This window comes from Melopsittacus undulatus, chromosome 3, assembly GCF_012275295.1.
Source record: "Melopsittacus undulatus isolate bMelUnd1 chromosome 3, bMelUnd1.mat.Z, whole genome shotgun sequence".
Lineage (NCBI taxonomy): Eukaryota > Metazoa > Chordata > Aves > Psittaciformes > Psittaculidae > Melopsittacus > Melopsittacus undulatus.
Window position 1 is genome coordinate 75,558,968 of NC_047529.1, and position 25,861 is coordinate 75,584,828.

The window sequence follows — 25,861 nt, forward strand, 5'->3', positions numbered from 1 at the left end:
TTCACGGTCCCTCCCATAGCAGAAACCTGGGTAGGGAACAGTGTGGAGCGGAGCGCAGCCCAGACCCCTGCAGCCGGGCAGGGCGGAGCGAGAAGGCGGAGGGGGGGCGCGGCTTTGGTGCCGTGGCCCCTCTCCGACCGGCAGCACAGCAGTATGACAGGCAGCCGCCGGCCCGCAGCCGGCCCCCGCCAGCCGGCGGGCTGCGCGGCCGGGAGTGTAGCCCCAGCGGAAAGTGCGATGGCCCCTCGGGGACAGCCGCGGCGGAGGCTGCGCGCCCCGCGGGCGGTGTGATCGCCCCCCGGCTAAGCCATGGGTCAGACCTCGGTTTCCACGCTGCCCGAGCCGGCCGGAGGTGAGTACCAGGGGCTCCGGCGGGCGGGACAGCGGGGCTGGGCTCCTCCGGGGCTCGGCAAGGCGAGGACGGGGAGCTCCCGGCGGCGGTGGGGCAGCTCTGCGTCCCGGGCTGGGTTACGGTGCCCGGGCTCCCTGGCGAAGTGCGGTCGTCTGCCCGCCTGTTCCCTTGGGCCGCCGTGGGGATGGTGCCAGGAGAGACGCTGCCAGTTCCTGTGCTGCCCTCCCGGCTCGGCAGCTCGAGGGGCTCCGCGGTGCCCCCAGGTCGCCGGGGGCCTTGGGGCTTCTGTTCCCCTTTAATAAATAAATAAGTACGGACTGGGGGAAAAGAGAGGGGGAAGGAAAAGAGCTCTGGCACCTCGCCCAGCAGCGCGGCTAGTAACCCTCCCATCTGGTTGCTTTTGGCTCCAGGACGTTCTGTGTTTAAGCACACTATTGAAAATAAATAAATAGCGTGTGAGTGAAACTTCCCCCCCCAGTAACGCATCTCGAGTTGTTTACAGCGTTTTGAAGATAGTACGCACTACTTGGAATGCAGTTTGGAGGCATGTTAGGATAACCCGGTGTGTTTTAGTTACTGAAAAACAGAGCGGGTCTCTTCCCACAATAATAGGATGTAGAATCTAAATTAACTCCAGTGAGGCTTGAAGTTTCCTGTGAAAATGTCACTGCACGCATGTTTTTCCTCACTGCCTGTTTCCTTTGCATCCTTTAAAAAAAAATAAGCAAATCCTCTTGTAGATTTTAATTCCGAAGGCTGAACTTTATTCTTCATTTGCTTGTTGCTGTTAATGGAAAACGTTCTGTCAAATAGGGGACAGCACAACAAACTTTTTATTTCCCCTCTTCTTTTTCGTCCCTGGTGTTTCAAAGAATAGTTTTAGTAGCAATATTTTCAGAGAAGCTCCATTATGTTGCCAGTGGTGCAACTTCCCCGTCATCCACCCCAGTCAAAATCTCGCATGATTTCTTCTCCTACCAAACGTCGCATAAAAGAGAAATTTGACCATTCTCAGTAAATTTCACCATTCTGTTGAATGTTTCAACCAGCATTGGAATTATGTTAAGGTAGGTGTCGGGACACAGATGTAGGGAAACAGATGGACTGGTGAAAAGTTTTTGTTAAACTTCCTGTACAAAAATGTATCCAAATTCTTATGTGCAGACTCCATTCTGAGATTTGCCTGGGAAGGGGGGACACACATACATACCTTGACTAATCATAGCTGTGATGTCTGTGCTCCCTCGGAAGAATGCTAATGGGCAATTATTGCACTGGATTTCTAGATTCACCTGAAAGAAAAAAGTCACCCTTGAATTCTTTCCCAACTGAAATCAGTGTTTTCAATCAGGAGCAATAAGAGACTGTTATCTGAAGATGTAAGTTATGGTGATGTTGCCTCAATATTGCAAAGTAAATTCCAGTTATCACCATTTTAAGAGCACTGTACTTGTGATGAGACACTGGTAGTGCCTCCAGGAAGTTTCACAGAAGGACAGTCCCACTACACATACAGCTCTGTTGAAACCGTTGGGAGAGTGTATCCTTAACAAGAAGCCACAGGGCAGGTAGATTTCTGGGTGGCATGGATTCTTGTGGGGGCAGTAATTTACTTTCTCTAGTCTGCTGTGCTGGTATGGTCTGAAGGCTTAATACACTATGAAGTTTGGAGTTAGGGTCCAGCTCTTACCAGGGCAGGAGAATGACTTCCATTGGTTACAGTTCAGATGGGTTTCCCCTTAGGCAAGTAGGCCTAAAATCTTCATTGATTTTGGCATGCCAGCCAACTACAAGCCATTTAAGTCTTTGACAGCTGCTAGAGATTAGAGTTGAAGGAGATCCCTGTCTTGCACATGCAGGGGCTACAAATCTGTTTTAGTGCTAAGGAATCAATAGCGCATTCAGATCCCCAGTGAGCCACACAAAAGCAGCTGTGAGAAGTTACTTGCCTGTTTGCTCCCTTGTTTTTCCCCCAGCCATGCCAGCCTGTGCGGACTCAGATCCTGCCCTCTGATCCTTGCTGTGCTGCTGCAGGCTGTTGGATGGGCATGGGGAGGGCATCACATAGTAAATCATCACAAGGCCTTTGGGTAGGCTGATAAGGTGTGCATTGTTTGATGTAGGAACCTGAAGTAAAGGATAGTACAATACTCAGTATGAACCCCAGCCAATGTCCTGATGGGTTTAAGACTTGGAGAAATTTACTCTTGCGAAGGGAAATATGTACCGGAGTACTGAAATAGACCAAGGTCCTAATGACACTTCCCCTTTGGGTTAAGTGCAAGACAGAGGTCCAACCATAAAAATTCCCAAGTCCTTCTCCACTGGGCAAATGTACTCATACCAGGTGGATTAGAGTGCCTAGAAAAAGAGGAAGAATTGGATTTTCATGCCCCATTGGAACTTCAGTAGCAATGCTGTTGCATTATAGTTTGCCATCAAGCTGAGGGTGAGGGGGTGTTAAAGTATTTTGCACAGAAGGATCAGAGCTTTAATCATCTCCCATAACTATGAGCCATACATGAGCAGCAAAGCACATCTTAGCTGCTGTGGACACACACCAGGCAATACTTTGCTTCTTTTCTCTTCCAGCTTTTCAGTCATTTAGATCATTTTCTAAAGCTTGTTATTTGTCATGGTTAGCAAATGTGAACAGTGATCATGAGAGAAGCTTGGGAAAACTGCATTCAGAATATATATGTGGAAAGGGAGGAGTGCATGCTGCCCTTGTTCATCTTCCTTCCTCTTCTGTGATTTTCCCACGCCTGGCAAGACTCGATTAACATGCCCTCTCCCCATTCATTGACTGGAGTTCAGTGCATTTGGGGGTTATCAGCCATTGTATGCAAAGGCTATAACTTCTGCTTTCTGATATACAGCTTATCAAAGGGCAACAGAGCCATGTTCTTTTTTTCAGTCATTTTTCTTTTTTTTGGCTTTGTTGTTGGGTAGTTCAGTACCAGCCACAGTACTGGGAAAGGTGAGTCCTCAAGTGGAAGCATGATCCCTGTATTGGAAAGATAACTTTTTAAAAGTCAGGTGGAAAAAGATTTTTGTTGTTTCTTGAATAGCGATGCCTTGTCGGGAATGAAACTTGCAGTAAAAACAGACCAACCAATGTTCCTAGGAAGAGGTCAGGCAGTTCAGCATGGAGTCTGTAGAGTGCAACAGAGGGTATCTGGTAGGGAAGGACAAGCTGCAAAGGGGAAGTCTCTCAGGAACCTCTTGCCCCAGTGGTCAGAGTGCTCAGCAGTTGAAGCCTGGGGTCAGAGCCCTGTGCTGACCTGCTGCACCAAGTACATACTCCATGGGCCTGTTTTCACTAGGGTGGTGTGGGGGGAGTTCCTCTCATCATATACATTTTACAGAAACAGAGCACAAATTATTAGGCTTATGTTTCATCCCATTACAGACCCAAAGTTTTTTAAGGATGTGAGAATGTACTTGGACAGTACAGGAAAACCATTTCCCACCAAGCTCCCCCCATGAGATGAAAGCAGTCGCTGGTAGGATCCTGTTTGTTGACCTTGGCACTCGGTGAAATTATTCTCATAGGTCAGAAATGAGTATGTTTCTCAGACTGCTCTTTTTCATCTCTCTCGGCTGTATGGGATTTCCTGTTCATTGACAAGGGAACAGCAGCGTCACCTGTGTCTGTGCAAAGGAGTTGTGATTGCCCTAACTGGGCAACTTGGGCAACTTGAGTAATTCTGACATTAAAAGAAAAACTATATTTGGAGCAGCTCCAGGTGTTGGTACACAAACTGTTTGTCAGTACAACAGTTTCAGGAGTGTCTAGGAAGAGAAGTTATTCTGGTAGTGCTCTGTGGTAGTAGCTACATGTGAGTCTCACTGAGGGTACTCCTGGAGCAAGCACTTCTGTTCTGAGGAGCTGGATGTGGAGATACTCAACCATAGACTTAAATTCTTATTCTGACTTAGTGCACTACAAATCTGAATGTGCAGAAAAGCACTTACAGTCATAATTCTTAATGAGTTTAAAATTTAATTTGATTTTTCACCACCAATTTTTCTTCCTTTCGAAAGTGGAACAACTTTGACATCATTGTACTTTACAGAAGGTCATCTCAAAGCATTTATAGGTGTGGTGAGCTATTCACAGCACACCTCTTAGCTGGTCATTTCAGCTTATTGCTGCACTTGAAAGAGTGGAGAGTCAAGATACTGAGATGAAATGTCAAGTCCCATTTGATGTGAAACCCTGAATGACTTGTCCACAGCCACAAAGGACATTCTGGGCAGAAACCTTCATCTTCCTAATTTTTTTTCCCAAGGGTTAAATTGGCTGGGGGCTTTGAGGTTGAGCCCTTGTAATACTGCATTGAGAATTTTATTTCTTTCCCCCCACACCTTTATGCTTTTGTATGTTATGGAAGAGTTGTAAGTACAATGCAAAGGGAATTCTGTTTCAGTTGCTGCTAAATTTACATCCAAAACTTTTCAGGTTTTGTGAATTTTTAATATGGGAAACTCTTTCCTCACCCTACCAGTGTCATCAGATGGGGCTACAATTGTGACAGCTCCATAATTTGAGTTAATTAAGTAGGCAACTTGCTGCAGACTTTTGGCTGATTGGGTGCGTATTTTGGAAACCTGGTCAAAGGCATAAAAAGCCCATGTTTTCAGACAGAATGGGTAGTCACAAATTTACCTACTACTAGTGGGAAATACAAGAGCACTTTAAAAACTTGGTCCTTGTTTGTCTTGAGCTGAAATATCAAAACTGATAGCAACTGCTGAAAATGTAGATCTTGGCACCCAAAACCATGATCCTGATTTTTGCTCTTGGTGGGGGCCCAAGTGTGGGCATATGGGGTGAATCACTATTTATAGAGGAAAAGTAGTACACACTTTCAAATATAACATGCTTACACAGAATGTATTTCTGTCTTCATGGGTGCTACTGTGTCATTTGTGATCTGCCAGAGTAAAACTGTGCCCCTGCTGCCATAGCAGTTGCTACTGGTTGGTCCAGACTGAGCTCCTCAGCTGTAGCAGTAACTCACTACAGAGGAGGCTGCAATCTGAGCCTTGGCTAAGGATCGTGGCTGAGAGCAGAGATCTTGTGAGGCTATGGAAGACCAGCCGCACCACAGGAACCGCATGTGAACCACAGGAACATTTGTGTGTTAAAAAGGCTCAACAGCTCTCAGCTCAGTATCTCACCTCTTCTAGTGCTGAGGCTGCTTCAAGAGTCAGCAGGGATTCCCCTCATTTAGCTGCCAGCGTATGTGACCTTTCATGTCAGACCTGCTGGCTGAGATGCCCTCACACACTGATGTTTGGTAGTCACTATCACCTGTTTGCATTGTTAATCATCAGCTTCCTCATCTGCCATGAGGAGGAGGAGAGCTGGCTCCCAGGAGGTCAGTGTGGGCAGGGTGCAGACCCCCATGGGCTGGATGGGTTTGTGTAGGGTTATCTTCTCAAATGACCACCCAATACTTCCCTCAGATTAAAGGCTGACAGGAGACCTTGTTTCTTCCTGAGCCCCCTGTGCTAAGCCCCACTGACAACTGATTCCTCTCCATTGGATCTCAGCCACTTCTTGGATCAGCTGTCCTTCCTTCCTAGATCCTCTTCTTTGGCTTTCTTATTGCTCATGGGTAATACTGCCTTGTCCTTAGGTAGTGTTTTCTGATACAGATTTCAAAACAATTTTCAGTCTTTTTCTTAATTTAACTGGGAAAACTGAGTGCAAGGAGGCACGAGAGCACCTAAGACAAAGTCAGGAGGAAACCAAAGAGCTCCCAAGTCTACATAAGTGTCTGAGCTGTATCACAGTCCTGCCCGTTAAAAACGGAAGAGACTTGGACATTTCTATTGTTCTTCATATGTTTTTACCTACATAAAGTTGTCTCTTATTCGTTTTGGACACTGATGCTTTTTGAGATTTAAAAAATGAAACAATAACATTGCTTAAAAATGCTTCTGAATCAGTGCTGTGTTTGGATTTATTTTTCACTTTGGTTTATTGTCTTAAAATGTAATCATAGAATTATAGAATGGTTAGGATTGGAAAGGACCTTAAGATCATCTAGGTCCAACCCCCCTGCCATGGGCAGGGACACCTCACACTAAACCATGTCACCCAAGGCTCTGCCCAACCTGGCCATGAACAGCACCAGGGATGGAGCATTTGCAGCTTCCCTGGGCAAAGTATTCATCATAATGATGATGAATAGAAAAGCTGGAGTGCACTTAATGCCTTGGGTCAATCACTGGTGGATTTTTAAAAAATACTTCAGCAAACAGTCTGATCCCAGAACTTATTTGTGCCCATTGTATTTAAATTTTAACAATGGCTAGGAAAATGCTTCTGACCCACAGAAATACCCCAACCAGCTGCCATTCAGTTCCACGTGGACAACTTTCAGAAGCGTTCATTCATTGCGTTCTCTAGTTGACATAAGAGGGATTCCTGATCCTGTGCTTTTTCTGATAGGAAAGGATTTTCATTCAAGTAGGTCTGGGCAGGGCAGAGGCATAGGGGAAAAGAGAGGAGGTAGTTTGCTGGTGACCATAAAATGTCTCTATTAACAGGAAGTGGTGGCTCTGGTCTGTTTTGCCCCAGGCAAATCCCAGAGAGCGAGGCCAACTGCTGGAGACAGCAGCCAGGGCATAGGCATATGTCATCAAGGAACGAGGCAGTTCGGTATAGTCTGTGTCCCTGAGTAGCCAGAATTCAGTTTCACCCATGCTGCTGAGAGGCCCTCGGTCAGGTCTGGTTTCAATCCACACAAAGATTTTGAAGTTAAAAATATGCGCAAAACTGAAGAAGGAAGAGAAAGGAAATACGAGTACAAACCATCAGCAGGGGAGGTAGGCAGGCAGTGAGGGTTCTTCAGATTTTATGTCCCAAAACAAAATCAAAAGCAAAGAACAAATGTGAGTCATTTATATCCTCCCTTATGTGAACTCTATAACCCCTAGGCTGTCCAGTGTATTTTGGGGCAAATGTAAAATTATGGTGGGGCTCCAGAGTCTGCTATTTTCTGCAATGCTGTAAGGTAGAAATGGTTCAGTAGGAACTAGGTAGGAAGGTCACTGTGAACATCCAGGTGATGTAGGGTGTGAAAATGGACTGTTTTCACTGTCTCTGACGAGAATTATGGGGATGTCCTGTCTTTTATTTTTGGTTTTGTTTGTTTGGGGTCTTTTTGTTTTTTTCCTTGTTTTGCTCTGGATTTAATTATTACAATATGTGGATCAATTTAACCTTGCCTATTTGCAGGCCACAGAGTGGTTTGGGCTAACAATCTGCACAGACAAAGCAATTACCTCTGTTCATTATGTGGAGACTCATTATTAGGAAGTTTGATTTAAGACTTGAGTTTCTTGCAGGCTTTATCAAGATCGCTGCATAGGAATGAATTTCTTCTCTCCCTGACTTGGTCTTCAGGCTTTTGGAAATAAGGTCTCTATCAAAAGTGAAAGTCTTATTTACCTTTATGTTATCTCACTGCTTTGAACAGGTGTGATGATCAGTGTAAGTAGGGGGGGGAAACAGCTAGGAAGAAACTAGCATCTAGGTTGCTCCCTCATTGTATGTTTGGGTATGCTGTCAGGTTGCATGCAAGTAAACTGAGAAAAAAATGGGAAGATAATGACTTGCTGACAGCTTTGTATTGATAAAGTTTTGACTAAGTATACATTGGTTAACACTTTTCTATATAATATTGTAGAACTATGGTAACACTTTGTTACTTGGCAGATAGGGAGTATTAATACCGAATTCCATGTCAATGATAGTTTTGTGAAAATGAAGTTTTGTATGAGAAGATGTAAACAGAAAGGGGTGTGCTGCCTTCTTCTCTGATTCCCGCCTTGATTTCATATGAATTAGAGTGGTGTTTGCTGAGCAGAGTTAGACTGTGATACAGCTGTCCTAACATTAAAAAGTGTGTGAGTAAAACCAGTTCTGTTCCCAAAGATCAGCCTTCATCCCTCACCCCTCGGAATGTGGGAGGTTTTCATATTAGTGTTGCAAGACGTCTTCACTCCGACCAGCTGCCCAAACCATCAGCAAAGCCTGATCATGTGGGTGGACCATCCTCCTTTCAGTATTATTTAAGCCTTTGTGCGTTTTCTGGATCTGAATGTTTTAGTGTGTTGCCCAGTAAAAGCCTGAATATGGTCCAGAGACCTTAGATGCTGGTTAAGCTTTTAAGCCTGGGCTATCACTGCTGTGTTTGAACAAGTCACATAGTCTAGAAATAATTAATGAAAAGTATGGACAATCTCTAATGTTTATTTATTTAAGCTATTTAGGTAATTTACACAATCAGAATAACTGTGATAGACCATGAAACTTGATGTTTTCACTGCGATCATATAATCTGTGTAATCTGTGTTTTCATCTTAAATTACTGCTGACAAGACTTAGAGGCAGACTGGGAATTTGCCGCCCCTGACTGTATTTCTGAGGTTTGCAACACAGAACTTTGAACACTAAAATTACTGTCATTTTGCTTGACCTTTTCTGCTGAAGAAGGCAGGACTCTTCTCCTTGCCTTCTGCTTGCATGGCTGTATGGTAGGAAACAGAAAACAATTTGGATCCCAGCTTCTGTTTGGTAGCCAACGGAACCAAGTAAAATAGCACTTGTCATGAGTGAAATTGGGCCTGAATACCCAGGAAACTTGAGAGAAGGACAGCCTGGCACTGAGTAGGATGGAATGTTGAAGAAACAAAATGCAGCGATGGAAGCTGTGCTTGCACTCCAGCTCGGCCTGCTGCAATAAGGTACACCAGTGATATTCCCTCTCAAACCAGCAGCTGGGAAGCCAGCACTGTGCATTAGTGTTGGTGCCTGCATCCTCAGCAGATTGCAGCCCCTTGGGATGCAGTCTGAGTCAGTATGTGTTGTTGCACGGATGCCAAAAGGCACAGCAGTTGATGGAAGAGTCACAATGCTGTTATGTGACAGGTTATGTCTGTTCATGTCCCACACTAGTTTCTGCTGGTAGTGTTGAGAGTGAGATGCTGGAGATACTCCTAATAAGTGTTTGCCCATGAGGCCCTGATAAGCCTCAGCATGGCTTGGAGATCTCCTACTATCTAAGGGATGCACAGAGATTTCTAATGCTTAGGCACCAAACCAGTGAAGTTCAAAGCAGCAGCATCTTGAGTTAAAAACCTGGTGTGACCATGAATAGTGAGGCACAGACTGGTTTCTCCCAGTTGCCTTCCGTGCTTATAACCAGCAGAGATCCACTTACCTGCAGCATTTATGCCATAACAAGCATTATAAAGTCACCCAGACTGAAAACTTGTTTTTTTTTTTTTTTTCCTTCTCCCAATCCTCCCCTCCTTGATCCTGGATGAATCAACAAATGACACTTCCATTGCGTTCTTATGAAACACAGACTCAGTGGGATACAGTCAAGTAGTCTTAGTCCCGTTACCATTTAAAGTTGTTGTAAGCTAGTTGGAAATGATTTTTAGATACTAGCTGTGTTACAAGGAGAAATTAAACCCCAAACAGTTCATTGCCAAGAAATTGGACATGTTTAAATTATACATATATAATGTGTGATAATGTATTTCATTGATAATAATTCAAAACTGGCTGCACATTTCCTTTCCTGTAAATTCATTCAATGTGTCTGAAGATTACTGGTTTGTTCTTGGAGTTTTATAGATTTATTGCATTTATGAGAGGAAGGAAGTATTGGTTTTGGCATGGATGCTAGGAATACTCTTGTTCTGAAAATGTGAAGCAGTGTTCTAGTGCACTGCTAATCTGGCCTCTTTTATGTTGATACAGAGAAGGGTGTAGTGGTTTCCTGCCCCACATGTTATACCCCCATGTGTGGTTCACCTCTTTTGATGCATTGTTCAACTGATTGATAAAAAGATGAAAAATATTAGTAATTCATATTAAAAATCTGTACATGTTTCAAAACTATTGCACTAATTGCAGAGTGGTTTCTGTGCTTGAATTCTTGAAATGAAAAGCTTTAGAAGGCTAGTGTGACTCTTAAAAAAAGACACCAGATTTGATTTCTTGGGAAGAAAATGCTGTTGTTTCTTGAATATTGCTGCTTTTGACACATGGAACTAGGGCATGGAAGAAATACATAAGGTCCCATGGTGGGACATGAAAGAGCCTGTGTGTGCAAGGGAGTGAACAATAAAATGGACAACTTAAGACTGTGGATAAAGCCAACTTGTCAGGAGCTGGACCAGGACCAAACAGAAATGAAAAATGGTCTGTAGTTGGAACACAAAGTCAGAGAGTAGCAGAACATGAGCCAGCAGGAAACGGAGAGAGATGCTAACTATAAAGCATTGCAGAAGCTATGTGACTGTGATGCTCGGCTTTTAAACCCTTTTGTTGGATAATACCATCATGTAACTGTGTAGTGTTATAGAGAGAGCATGGTTCTGAAGAGGAAGAAAGTTTTTGTTGGAAAGTTCAGGGGAATTCACAGAGGCCTGAAAAGTACAAGTATCTTGGACACATGCAGCAACACCCCTCTCTTAACTCCCCTCTGGCACTGTTCCTCCTGCTGATTTGATTTTCCCATCACTACTGGAGGCAGGGGAGGAGAAGAGGAGGAGGGCATATTTCAGCCAGAACCAATAAGACAAACGGTTTGCTTCTAAAGCATGTAGCGCACCTGGACAATCTCAGCTTAGTTTGAAATGTAGAATAAAAGACATGTTGAAGAGGAAAGTATTTAATGTCAGTATTGTATCTCTAGGAGCATGTCTTTTTGAAAGGAAGAGGAAAAAAGAATGCACCTTTCTAGCTGTCATCTATGATAGGTGAAAAAAAACCCTTGAGAATACAGAGCTAGGCCATTACAAAGTATCCAAAAGCTAAGCATTATTTTCAATGCATTTTTAAACCATTAAGCAATGGGTTGTGACTTTGCAGGTTTCTATAGTTAGTAGAATCTGGACACAAAATCTGGTATATATCACTGCATACTATTTATAATGCATAGATCGATTATTATTTTGGAAATGGCTGCAGTGACTTAAGATGCACACACTGATGTTTTCCTTCCCTTAGGCAGAAGTTACCCCTCTCCTGCAGCTCAGCCCTGCTAACATGCAAGCCTTTCTCAGCTGCTTCAGAGCAAAATCTGTCCGTGTGTAAGACTAAAGGTCACGGCTTATCACCCTGACATGATCAGGAGGGATTCATGTCCCCCAGCTGTGAGCACTGGTCAGTCCTGAGAGCAGGCTTGTGTGATAATTTAATATTATGGCCCCCTCACCTTGCTACAGACCTGAAAGCCACAGACCAAGGAAATAAGTGAGCACAAATGAACGTCAGGCCATGGATTTTTATATTTGTACCTTTCAAGCAGCTGTTCTTACGAGATCTGTTTAGAGAAAACATCTGTCTCTGTTGCTCAGCCTACAGTGCATTCATGGTTTTCTCAACCACAGAAGAAAAACATAGCAAGAAACATACCCAGAAGAGGAGATGAACAAGAAAAGTTATATATATATGTATATGTAAAGTGAAGTCCTTCATTAAGCATGCTCACCATGGTGGAGGAATACAGCTGGAGACAGTGACCTTACCCACTGCTGCACCTAACCCATCCTTTAGCTTTGTGAGGAGACAAGTGTCCTGAGCCCCTGCCTGTGCTTTAGCAGATAATATCATTGCACCCTGACAGTTCCTGGGTAGGAATGATGCTCTTTAGCACATTTGGCAACCTGTTTTTAGTTTGAGGGCATGTTTTGGGGCAGAACTGAGCACCAGTGAGCACCTGTCTGTGTGTGTGTCTGGTGGCACAGACCAGTTGTTTTTTTTTACCACACCCCACCCCCAGTATTGATACTCCCTCTGTATATATGGGGCTAGAGGTTTCTTTCTTTCAGTTTAATTTTTATTCTCTATGAAGTAAATTCCAAGTAAGAGTGAGGGGAGGAGGGAGGAAGAACAGATGCAGCACTGCTGATTAAGTTAGCCTTTTCTTAAAAACAAATGAATACCAGGCAGTTCAATCTCATAAAAAAAATACCAGCAGGGAGCCCGTTCTTTCTGGTTTAAGTGCTCACTTGCATGCCCAGATGTCAATGTGGGGAAAACTTGCACATCTAAAGAGACTTATTTTGTCTTGCTCTGTGTACTTCTTTACAACTCAATCTTTTCCTTGCATAAAAACCTACACTAATGTTTTTAGTTACTGTCCTTCCCCCATTTTCACTGATTACTCACCTGTTCCTACTGGCAAGTAGTTTTGTACTACAACATCCAGGTACACCCCAAAGAAGTACTTTGACCATATAAAATTGATTGCATTCTTTTCAACAGCTTGACTGAAGCACAGCAAGGACAGTGTTCTGCCACTGTACATTTAGCCCTGGAGTAAAGAAAATGTATGTACTGTAGTAATGCATTATTCTTTTCCACTCAAACCTTTGATTCCTAAAATGGATTAGAAGACAGAAGATGACTGGAGTGGGAAGTGGGAAGGCAGTGTTGGTGATGGAGCTTGGTAGGAAGGAAGCTGTTTGGATTGGAAGCTTTGATATGACATATCAAGGTTCCTTATCCTCTTCAGAGGTGGTGTTACCTAAAATAGGATTATATCTGCCCTGGGACCTTACACAATGTGTGCACTCTACCCTCCAACAGGCTGCTCCAGCATCACTGAGCCACTCTGGTGAAGGCTATCTTACAGTGGGTCACTGGCTGGGTGCTCAGCTGGGATTCTCCTCCTCATGCTGATGCCTGTCTGAATCCTACAGGGTAGCCTTTAAAATGTCCCTTTTCTTATGGGCCCTGGTGTTATGGGCATATGTCAGTTGACAAACCTGAACCTTCCGAGTTTTGGTTTAAGTGAAAATTCTTATAGCACCAGTTCCCATTCACCACTGTTCATAAATGCATGAAATGTCATAAGGTTCGTCAAAAGAACTTTTAGTTACATCATGCATACCTCTGCTGTTCAAGTTTAGCATATTATTCTTGAGCTTATAGAGGAATTAAACAATAAAAAAGCCAGTTAACAATTAATTTTAACTTAATTTTACTCCTTCTGGAACAAGAAAATATTCAGTGATGCTCTTCTAGTTCATGATGCTTTCCTAGTAAATTTTTCTAACTGGAGTCAGGCTGTGCTCTTGTGCTTACTTACATTCCTTGTATTATACATTTGTATTGATATACAGAAAACCTCCTACCAAATACAGAAATGTTCAATTTTAATTACGTGGCTTCTACATGTTTTATCGTGGTTTCAGGTTTTTCTCCGAAAAACCTTGTGTGAGCACCGCATGTGATGGGTTCAGTATGACTAGCCAGCGATGTCTTTATGCACCTTCTGTGTGTAATAGAAATAACAGGTCCACTACATAGGGCTCCCATCAGTTCAGCGGCTGCCACGTGTGGGCAATGGTTGCCCAGGGCGAGAGCTGTGTAGTGTGATGTTGTGATACCTTTTTGCATCCCTTCTGTGGTGAAAATTGGCACTCCCTCCCGGAGCTCAGCATTCAGCTAGGAGAAAAAGGGAGCATGGGGTTTAAAGTGTTGACTATGTGTGCTGAGTACTTGAATGCTGTCAGGAATGGGAGAGCAGTTTAGGGGAAATTATAAACCCTTTCTGAGGCAAGGAGGTGACTGAGCCCTTTATCACTTCTTTTAATTTCCAAAATGTCACAGCCACTCCCCTAAGCTCAGGAAAGCTGCTGTCCTTTGTTTGTAAGCTGCTTGAAAGCACTCTGTTTAATGAGTAATTGTTAACCTCTTTCTGTTTCAAAACTTGCTCTTACACAAAGTGTTTCCCTGGAGAGGGAGTTGCAGCAGCTTTGCTCAGCGTGGCAAACAGAATTTTTCAGGAGGTATTTTCTGAGGGAGGTAAATTTCTGGGGATCACAGGAGAGTCCTGTTCCTTCACTCGAGGTTGGAGCTGAAGGGGCTGCAAATCACACAGTTGAAGGGACACTGGGGGTTGGCTGTGACGTTGTGCCTTGCAGATGTGCTTGGAGGCTAGGTTCAACTCCTGGTTGCCAGCCCAGAGTTGCACTGTTCCACCTGAACCCACCGGAATGGGGACATGAACATCCATCCATGGGCTCTCTGCTTTCCTTTACCTCTTTTGGTCCCTGCAGTGATGCTGTTCTGGGGGCCACTGAGCAGGAAAAGCAGGGCCCTAAGTGAGCCCTGACTGCCAGTATGGGCTGCCTCTGGGCAAAGGCTCAGAGAAAGGCCCTGTGGGAACATGGTCAGTGGAAATAGCGTTTGCTCATTCCTTTGTGGGAGACTCTATCCCTGTATCAGTGTATTATTAAATGTGCAGATGATTAGCCTTTGCTCTCCTCTGTTGGGTACATCAGCTGCTGAGTGATTTGGAGTAAGCCCAGGATGAGAGCAGGAGAAATGCTGGGACAGGCAGAAACCACCAGCAGGAATTTCTAAAGTATTCCTGTGGGCTTTCCTAAGGGATGGCTCACTTTCTCAGGGACCCCTGGGAACAGGCGAGTGCTCCATCACATAATGTTCCCTCTCTAGGAAAACATTTGGTAGTAGTTTAAAAAAGAAAACTTAATTCCAAAGCTAAAGATGAATTTGGTGAACCCTGATGCTGTGCATACCTACTTGGAGGATTTTGAATTTCCAGTGCTGCTTGGAGTTGCTAGGAATAGTCGCAGGGCTTGCCAGTCATATTCAGGCTTTTTGCACCACCTTTTTTCATTAAGTTTTTACTATGGCACTTCTAAACATACGGCTAATTCCAAAGGCTTTTGTGTTCAGCTCATCTGTATGAGCATGGTCATGGCACTTACAGATACCACAGAATCCAAATAAACATAGCATTAATGAAATCCTAATAGTTGTGAGAATGACTTCAATTTAATTTGATTTTTAAAGTAAGCAATTTTCATGTTTTCATTTGTATTCTGGCTGGTGGTTACTCAAGGGTCATGTAGCCTGGTTTACCCCTGCACCCATAAAAAAGGTCTTACTGAAAACTGTTTGGTTTAAAAGACAGTCTTTATGAAAAAAAAGACAGTGAAGTGTGTCATTCCATACAGCAGGAGTGACCTCTGTCAACATCAGTCTGGCTAAATTATTCTCGACATCTCTATTGGGTTTTGTACAAAGTAAATAGATCAGTATACTGTCTGATGCAGGACAAGCTTGAGTACATCTTAGGAGTGGTTGGAAGACTTAAAATTTCTTGTTAGGCTACACTGACTGCTGACTCCCACGTGCACCTGGCTCAGTAGGAAAAGGAAAGAAAAGGTGTTGCCAGACACCACACTGCAGTAGTGCACCCTGATATAGCTGGCTGGGCTCAGATCTCCACATCAGGCAATCAGGCATCACCTCTGGCACCATTTGAAACTGTAATTAACACTGTGTGCTGAAGCTAAGTACTGAATATTGTTAGGCTCTGTGATAGTATTGCATTAAAATGCATTGGGGATGTAGAAGATGCAGTCTGGTATTTCTTCTGTGGGTAGCTGCCTTGCAGCTCAAGGAATGCACATCCAGCTCCAGCTGAAACAATTCAATTTAAAGTGGCACATGGAAGTCCAAGTTGGCATTTTCTTTTAGCCTGCAGGTGACAAGAATATATTTTATGGTGCAATGTCAGAATGAGAGGTGTGAGAAAAGGACATGCTACAAACAAAATCATATGGACTTTTGGGTAACTAAAAAAAATGTCTCAAAAATGCAACAGCTGAGCAGGTGGCAATGAAAAATCAGAAATCTGGTGTTCAAGCTGTTCTCTTTTGTTTTATACTTAGAGCTGAAGCAAGAACAGTCTTTATGGGTTTTGTTTGTACAGCTCTTGTCACAAAGATCTTGTCCTGATCTATGACCAGCCCACTTAAGCATGCAGTAATATGGTCATCCATTATTCATAGTGAACAGAGGAGAAGTGGGGACCTCAACTACAGCATGAAACAAGCAAGTGGAGAGTATCAATTATGTATCTGCCATGTTGATGGTGTTCTTGCAGAGCAGTTGTTTTCCCCTAAGGGAAGAAGAGTGTATTCTCAGCGTCTTCTCTTACAACAAGATGTCTCCCCACCCTTTTCTTTACCCCTTTTCTCTCTGAGGAAGTCTTCATCTTTTGGTTAGTCCTGGGCTAGTGGCTAGCCCTAAAAGGAGAGCTCTGCTGGTTCTTCCATAGTGAAGTAGGATCTTGGTTTCCAACCCCATCTCCATGTTGCAAACAGGGCAGTCTCCCAGCATGTCATCCCAGTGCAATGAGACAGAGGGAAGCAGCTTTCTTATTCATGATTTGTTCCAACCCAGGCTTTTTGATTATCTGTGCCTCACTTCTGTAAACACTGATTCTATGGAAAAACGTGGTCTAAAATGTGTCTGAATACAGCCTTCAAATCTGTGTGAAGATAGTATTATAATTCCACTGGGGTTTGCTGTAGTGATTTACATTGCCACCAGCTTGCCTGACGGAATTACTATTTCTTCATTGTGTAAGAAAGGGAACACACTGGTTTTTAGAGTATAACTGAATCCCATCACAAATAGCACACATCCAAGTTTAAATTTGCAAAGGAAGAGCAGCTGGGCTGACAAATATGTCAGCTTGTGCCTGATTTTCCCCACCCTGGCCCTAATAAAGAACAAGATACAGGGAATAAAACAACTGTTTGCTATGCGGCCGGGGATGGAGGGAGTAATGAAACATGATGCGGCATAAAAGTCAGCTGCAGCTTGGCAACTCCCATTTCCTCATAGCAGAGAAGATGACTTAGGCAGCATTCACAGTTGTGATATTATAGGTACAGAGTGATAAGAACAATTTTTACAAGCTGTGGTTTTAAAGTTGGCATTTTGACTGAGAGGAGGAACTGTGTTCAATCATTAATAGTTTCTTCTGAGCGTGTTGGAGTCTTATTATTATTGCTTATCCAAGCTGGTATCTAGCAACAAAGACAAACATTTTAAAGGCAGCTAAAAACTGAACTTAAAAATACGCATGGTTTTCTCTGCAAAAACTGAAGGTCTAATAGCTTGTACAAACATTTGCGATGACAGCAACACTCAGAAATTTGCTGGTTGGATTTAAAAGTGTCTTTGACCTCCCCAGCGGGTTCTGAGGCCAGCAGGGCTGCAAACAGAAACTATTTGCTTCAGGTTTGACTTATACACATTTGAACCAGTGCAATATGCTGTTTCCTGTACTAGAAAAAAGGTGTTGAAGTGGTGCCAGTATAAAATAAAATGTTACTTTTAAAAGGCAGCGCAAGCTCCGGACTGTCCTGTAACAGGGGATTTAATTACACAACTGATCAAATTGCTCCTAAAGGTTCTTTTGTGTACATGTTCTGATACTTGCAGATCAAGAGCTCCTTGTTACAGTACTTAAGTACAAGTAAGCATTGGGATGGAAGCCCACAAAACTAAACCTGCTCTTAGATGTATAAACACGTTAATTGTGAAAGATAGTAATACTACAGAGAAAAGCGTATGTGTAATGCTCATACGGAACTGTATTTAGCAAGTGGGCTGTGTGGTCTGGAATGAGTTGTGGTGGGATCGAATGGGATAGGGTGGGGTGGGATGTGGAGAGATGTGTCCTTCCTCAGTTTCCACCATAGAATCATACAATAGTTTGGGTCGGAAAAGACCTTTAGGATCATCTAGTTCCATCCCTGCTGCTACAGGCATTGACATCTCCCACTAGACCAGGTTGTTCATTGTGCAGAAGAGGAAAATAGCTAGTGGTGTTAGGTAGCTCCCATGCTGCGAACATGTGGTGAATGGGGTCGAGGTGAGGGGGTTGGGACATGCTGCTGTGAGGTGCAGCTCTCACACCCACTGGCAGTAAGCTCAGGTGCCGACTTCATGGCAGAAATTCTCTATCTCTTCCCAATTTTGTCGTCCATCCCCTCTTTTTCTTTTCCTGCCTGAGCTCCATGGCACACCACCCAGCTCAGCCTGGTCAGCAAAACCACTGACAAAGAAGCCTGAATTTCCTGTGTCAGTGGTAGGAGCTATCTCAGTTTTAAAAGCCTAGACAAAAGGTTATTTTAGTTCTGGCCCACTGCAGTGATAAAGTGCAGCCTCACAAATGGTCATGGCACAGTATGGAGAGCAGAGTAGCTAGATGTAATCCATAGTAACTTTGGCTGTGCTTTGACTGTTTTCTTCAGTTTTGACTCATCTTAAATAGCAAGCAGGGGGCCATCTGAGGGTATGCTAGTTCCCTCTCTGAAGGCAAATGGACTTCTAAAATGACAAGGTTTGCGTTCGCCTTGTGTCCTTCAGTTTTCCCCAAATTTCTGTGGACTGTGTTTCTTATCCTTTCAAGCTTCTCAGAATGCATGTGTTGGGACATTCCCTTAGGGCACTGACATAGCATACCTATCACCCTGGCTCTCTTGTTGGGATGAGCCAACGCTGGGGACCGTCCCTCACCTATCTGCCTCAGTGGGTGCTGCTGCTGCTAGGACAGGACATCCCGGGGTTCCTGACCCATTTGGGGCAGATGGAGAATTACTTTGCTGGTAGCTGGAGAAATGGGAACAGAACTAAAGCCTTCCCTGTTAAAACACCTCATTCAGTTTCATCTCTGCATCAGTATTAATACCTATTAGTTGTCACAGAACTGTTTTCTTTTAATTCATGTTTATTACAATACAGGAGAGGGCCCATGTTCTCACTTCAGTTGATTTTCACAGTTTTAGCCACTATTTGCTGGGAAGTTTTGCCACTTGCCTGTACAACAAATATTTTCAGCTAAACTTACTGCAGTTATTTTTTCTCCCCTGTATTAAGGCTAAACCAAGAATAGTCGGTAAGGAAAGGTTTCCAGTCCTGCAGTTCTGGTTTTCAGAATGTGACTTTTTAAAAAATATCAATACAGAGTTTAAGATGAGTACATGCAGCTTACTTCTAGGTGGAATAACAAAATTATCCAGAAAGTTTTTTAACTATAAATACAAATCTATACATTGTATTCCAAGTAGATTTATTCCTCAGTATTCTGACACAGGAAACATGAATTTTCAATTCTCAGCTGTTCAAAGAGGTTCAGTTTCTCTTTTATGTACAACACTTTTAGTTGTTGTTGGGTTTTCTGTCCTCCTAAATCTCTGTTACAATGTCTGGATTATTTTTTTCACCAGTTTTTGTGGCGAAGTTGCTTGGATCCAGAATTTGACCTTTGACCTGACGTTTCATATATCTGGAAAATGTAACTGTCTGGAAGTTTTCCATTTGCTGCTTTCCGCTAAAGTATTAGAATTGAGAAAAAAGAGCAACCAACCTGCATCCTTCTGGTCAGAGCCAGCTCTGTTCAGGTTAGAGAGGAGGTAGCAAGAAGAGTTTTGCCCAGATCAGTTTCAAACCTGTATAATACGGATTGCTAAGTGTTCACTTACTCATTTTGGAGGAAGTCAAAGGGATCGAAGTAAGCATTTAATTGAAGAGGAGGAGGAAATAATGCAGGTGTTCTAATAAGGACTTCATGATGCCAAAATGTAAATAATTAATTTGCAAACACATGCTTGTGGGCATATTGCAAGCATAAGGCCCAGTCTTTATTTTTATTCAGACCTGAAGAACATCCTTTGTGTGTTTTAATACAAAAATAGATCAGAAGAGAGGTGGTATGATTGCAGAGGTGTAACTGCAGTGTTTAATGCACTGCACAGTCCCCCCAGCTCACATGCCAGGTCTCTGCTTGCCTGCACAAGGTTCCTGTGTGAGAAGTGTAATGTAGTTAGGCTGGGTAGCCCTTCCTATCTGTATTGCTTGTGGTATTTCTACAGAGTGCCCTAAAACTTTGTGCTTTTTTTTTTTGTTTTTTTTTGTAGAATTAACCCAGTGGGAGTAAAAACCATACTGTGATGTAACTCTGAAGCTGCGCATTACAAGTGCATTATCCGCATTTGGGTGGCATTAGCAAGAGACATTTTGCAGTAACTAATATGATAATGTTATAACCTATAACTTGACAAAGCAACCAAGAGCCCTTAAGTTGGTGTGGTTATAGTGACCAGAAAAAATCCCCAGAACAACACTTAAGGTAACTAAAGCAAAGAGGTCCTTTGTGCTTTACCCCAGTGAAGCAGCAAGCATGTCTCAACCCCTAAAGTTAACACTTCTATTTACTGCACCTTGTGTAATGTAGTAAGTAAGAAGCTAAGATAAGGTCCCCTTGCTTTCTGGGGACCAGTGTCTTGCAGAGTGACGGCTTCTTATTTAAGAGGCAGGTAGCTGAACAATCTCTTCCAGGCTGTGAGCAAGTTAATCCCAGGTGTACAGGTGAAAGAGTGAGAACTGGAATGTGAGAGGCATGTGGAATAAATGCATGTGAGCTTGACTCCAGCAACTGAAAAGGCATTTGGGCATACATCCTTGCAGAAACCTGGAGTCATTCAGGCAGTTGTATCTGTTCCTGCCGTGGTTATCCCAGGAGGATCCCCTCCGGCTGTTTCAGGGCAGCAGCCAGCATCCCTCTGAAGTAGCCGCTACCCATCTTGTTTAGCTCATCACCATCAGGAGGTCCAATTAACATTTTGCAGTATTGGCTGTTCCATATGGAAACTACCATTCAGCCGCCTACATTTGAACTTCAACTTTTTCCTTCCATTTAATTAAAACACAATCAAGTCAATTAGGTCTTCACAGAGTTCCCCCAAAGTTAAACTCCAGATGTATGGCAAGGCAAAAGCATTCAGATGCCAATTCATTGTGCAGCTCAGAGGTAGATTATAGCTCTCCTATTTGTCCATTTATCCGCTGGGGATTAATTACATTTTTTCCCCTTCCAAGCAGAAAATAAAAAGGGAAAAGAAAAAAGACCCATCTTTCCATCTGGTTCTGGTCAGGAAAAACAGATATAACATTACAGAATTTGAGATATGTATTGAAAATTACACTGATAGTGTCAGAATGACTTCTGATTTCTAATGGCCTTGTCAAACATTTTACCATGCAGTGTCTTGAATTTTGCCCGTAAACTCCAGGAATAAGCGGCTTACCATACTCTGCAGCAAGTCGATGACTTATTGTTCTTGTCACTAAATGGGGATAATATGCAGCTGCATAAACTTGTTGATTTTGCTGGCATAAAAACTATGACTCCCAGCTCTGTGACCTTTGGCAAGACTGTACAGAAAATCATAACATTGTCAGAAGGGGTTTCGAGGTCTCAATAAACCAAGATTACTTTTACAGCACATCCTTGCAGGGCTGCTGGTTGCAGTGAGAAGGAGAAAAAATATCTATGCTAGGTAACCAGTAGTTAATAAGCACAGAAATCATTCAGACCCAAATCCACACATAAGGTAGCTTTTATCCCCATTTAGTGACAATGAGGCCATTGCATCTTCTGTTGCATTTCTAAATTCATTTATGGTTAGATGAGACCCTGATTCACCTGTACTCCAACAAAAAGGTTATCCTCACACACTTTAAGGGTGATGTAGTGATACCATGCTAATACTGCAAGATATCTAATACTAGTGACAGCATTATGTGTCAGTACTACCTTAGTATCTGGATATTGGTGGAGCACTTGGTTCTGTGCCTTTTGCCCTCTTGATGGTGTTCCCTAGAGGAGGAGAGGCAGGAGGCAAACCCTTCCTTCATCTGACTACTCTGTGCCTTGCTATATAACAAGGATCCAGAGCAGACCTGCAGGTGGCTAGTCCTCTAAGGGAAGTGGGTGGGAGAGGAATTGCAACATGCAAGGTTCAGCACCCAGAGGGGTGGGGAAAGAAAAGAATTTGCCACTTTGCTGGTACCATCTTGTACTTAACAGCTCTGATGTGCTGTTACTCACACTTCTGTAACATCCCAGGTCTCCAGCATGATTGGAACAGTTGTGGGGAACAGTGCTGGGGAGGGGAATAGAGAGACGGAGTAAAGAAAAAATCACTTCTGACTTCTCATTCAGAAGGCTTAATAGCATTGCAATCCTGTAATGCTTTTATTTCGTATCAGAAAGATTCAAGTGATATTCTACATTCTCATCTGAAGTACAGTGACTTTTTCTTGCAGAACGCCCATACTCATTACATCACCCATGTTGTATATAAATTCCCATACCTTTGTGAATGGGTGAACTTAGCTACCCTAGTACAGCATCACATTTCTTCTGCTGTTCTCTCTTGCTCATGGCTGAATGGCCCCAAAACTGCTTTCTGCAGAGGACAATGACTCCTGCTCCTAATTGGGATGGGTTTTTTTTTGGGAAGTGAAAGGATAATATGCTTCAACTCTGTATTAGGGAGGGGAAAGGAACCTAAGTCTGCCACCTACCCTTTGAATGCTGTAGGCAAAAGCATGCCTATTTGGTGGACTCATCGAGGTTCAGGCACATGGTATGTGCCAGGCTATGTAGAGCTCTCAGGTTCATAGCTGAAGTGTCCTGGTATCCTGGTTGTAGCTGTGAAGCTGATTCAAGTTCCTGCCCAGCCCAGGCACCGGCTCCTGCCCTGTGCCACAGCCCACTCCTCACCCAGCCTTGATACTTCAAGTGTTTGTAGGATCGTGCTGGAGACTAATTCACTGAAGTGTCCAAGATTAAAAATAACCTTTTAGAAAGGAAAGAGGGTGGAGGGCATTTTTGGTCTGGATCATGAAGGGATCTACTTACGATGAAGCCCAATGAACAGTTGTATTTTTGCAACTGAAGGGATGGCATATTTTTTGTGGGTCAGGAATGAGCAGATGCAAGTGAGGAGAAGAAATTTCCCAGGCTGCCTTCATCACCAAAGCAATTTTGCTGTGGAATTCCAGTATGGATGCTGCTTTATGTACAGAGATGCAGAGATTTCAGACAGCTTTGCTGTGGGTTACAGTATCTCTACTTTCAGAACCAGGGAGCATCTAATCAGAGTTTTTTCAGGCTCCCAATAGCACAACTTTTGACAAACACATCTAAATTCTGCTTTATTTCTTTTATTGGATATAGCCTTAAATGCTTTTTACTCCAGGATCTCAAGATTATTTGTGACAAGTATAAAGTAATTAAACTTCACTTACTAGTATTGATCCTGGTGTATTTGTTATTAGTGTGGAGTGTCTGTAAGATTAAATTAAGTGATCCATGTTGTTCATATCATGTGTTACTGTTGGCCACACAGTACAAATGTCTATTTAAAATACTGTTTAGATAACAATTATTAAACAGCAATTTTATAAGACATTTCCTACTAGATTACAACAAAGTCTGTCTAATAAACTCTTTCTCACTGGGACTGAATGTACATGTGGACTAACATGATGAGGAAGTTTAAAAGTATTCAGATGCAGTAAAGGATTCTTTTACCAAAAATATGTTTTTAATATACTCCTACTGTAGCTAGCTACTTAATTACTCAGGTTTGACCTTTATTATATCATCAGTGACTCAAGTTACTTGTAGTAAAGTACAAACAAGGAATTTTAATCTAACAGCTATTAAAATATAGTTTTACTAGAAGAAGAATAGGATAAGGACATCATGGTGTTGTGTTTGATTAGGGATTTTTTTTTCCCATATCTTTTGTATTGCTCCTAACATTCACTCATGAGGATAGGTTCTTCTACTGACTTTCCAGTTTCACTACCAAGAGTAAAAGCACAGAGCAACTTATGGCATAAATGTAGCTGTCTTTTTCTGATCATGAACTTTCTCTAAGTCAGAACTTTTAAAAATAGTCTTACTGCATTTTATAACAAAAGGTCTGGAACCAGAGAATCACGGCTATTTAATTCAGAGGAATTTATATTAGACTTTAGATAAGTTTTTTGTTGCAATTTGCTTTTGCAAAGTTAGTGGCTGCCCACAGGCTTGAGGAGAGGCTGTCCTTTTTGTATCCTTCATCTAGCTCATGGCCTGTGCCAACATGATTTGGCTTCCTGGTGTCTCAGACTTGCTGTTGGTCTGCGACAAAAGCTCCTCTTTGTGTGACATCAACATGCATGGCTTGTACATTTTTTATCCTTCAGATGTAAAATCTACACCTAGTGCAAAGGACTGGAATATAATATTATAAAATAGGCAGGTAGTATAGTTTAAAGCCTTAATGTCAAACCTGATGTTTACTGATGGCAGTTAAGTGATTCACTGGGTTTTGAAGGTGGTCGGAAGAAGGCAGGACTTCATGACATTATACAAAGAAAAGAGTAACACAACTGACCAAACTCCTCTAATCTTGGAAAGCTAAGATGCTTCTTTTAATTTCAGTGAGTATGTATAATGTTTGTAATGACTAATAGAAGGCACACAAGCTCTCTGAGGTGAAAAATACACTGCTTTATTTTTAGGTAATACTTGACATATAAAGGAAATAATCAATTTTCTGCTGAGTGTTTCAGCAGTGAGGAGTAATAGCTTTGGAAAAGATCGTTCCATAAATGTTCAGGAATGTCATTGCTGAACTTGTATTTGGTTTGGTTTTGTCTTTTTTTTTCTAGACAGTTTATTAATTGGTAAAATGTGTTATCTTATGATTGCTTTTGAATATAAATAAGTCTTTTTTTTCTAGAAATGTTACTCTATCTTAGATTATTTCTAAAGTCACTCTGTGATGTTTGGCTGTGCTTATTGCTCCTTTCCAGATCAATATTTGAGTCCTTTTTTTCAAATGAAGGAACTGGTATAAGGTCAGTGGATTAGTAGATTTTCAATTATGAGAACTTACTGAACTCATTTGGGAAATCAATTCCTCATCTTTTACTGTTGGAAGGAGTTATTACTGAATCCTGTTTTCAGAAGTGACAGTCTTCCTGAACAGAATTGCATCACTAAATGGATCCTTTTTCATATGTTAGCTCATTTGAAGCAGGCAGATTTCTTTAGGTAGGATGAATACCATTATTTCAGAGTTAAATGTTTTCAGCAGAGGGCAGAGCCAGGACTGATGCAACTCCATGTTTCTTTGTGAGGAGCTATTGGAGCTATAATTCTTCTCCATTCCTGCTGGTAGGCACAGGAGATAAAAATATAGATGAGGCTTTTGTGGAAGTGGTTGCCTGCAATAGGCTGGACTCCATGACCCTGGCGGATTTGAAAAGATCTATGTTCTAGTTGTCAGAAAGACCATGCTGTCTATCACCATGGTGCAGGCTCTTCACATCAATAACCCAGACTTTCTAAGCTGTTTGGAGACAAGAACATGGGTTTTGTCCCAGTGCCTCCAAGGGGTGGGTAGCCTTTCGCTCTAATGAGCTGATGGACTACCTCTGCCAGTGAGATAATGCTTGGCTCCTGTCCCAGGACAAAACTCTTCAGCCAACAGATCCTTGTGTCCTTTCTTCAGCACTTCACTTCTGATTCTTTGGATTTACTAACACTGATTTCACAGAGCAACAGAAAGATGTGTCTTTCCACATCCCTTAGGACCATGGGAGTCTTGATTGAGACCTTGGGGGGTCACTTGGTCCAGTCCCTCAATCAGAGTAGGGCTATTTACCAACGTTAGGTGAGGTCAGCCCTGGCTTGCCTGACTGAGCCTCCAAAACCTCCCAAGACCTTCTCGAATGCTGCACCACCCACCTTCTGAAAGTGTTTTCCTTACAACTCAATGGACATTTCCCAG

The 25,861-nt window shown here is 42.7% G+C and overlaps 1 protein-coding gene across 2 annotated transcripts in view; it reads left to right on the forward strand.

Moving 5' to 3' along the window:
- The first annotated feature begins 242 nt into the window (after window positions 1-242).
- PHACTR2 (phosphatase and actin regulator 2) overlaps window positions 243-25,861 on the forward strand; it is a 78,025-nt gene continuing 52,406 nt past the window's right edge. For both annotated transcript variants that reach the window (XM_031049827.2, XM_034060942.1), the window contains exon 1: window positions 243-352. In XM_031049827.2, coding sequence (XP_030905687.2) covers window positions 310-352 — 43 coding nt within the window. In that variant the 5' untranslated portion in view covers window positions 243-309. The remainder of the gene's footprint in view (window positions 353-25,861) is intronic.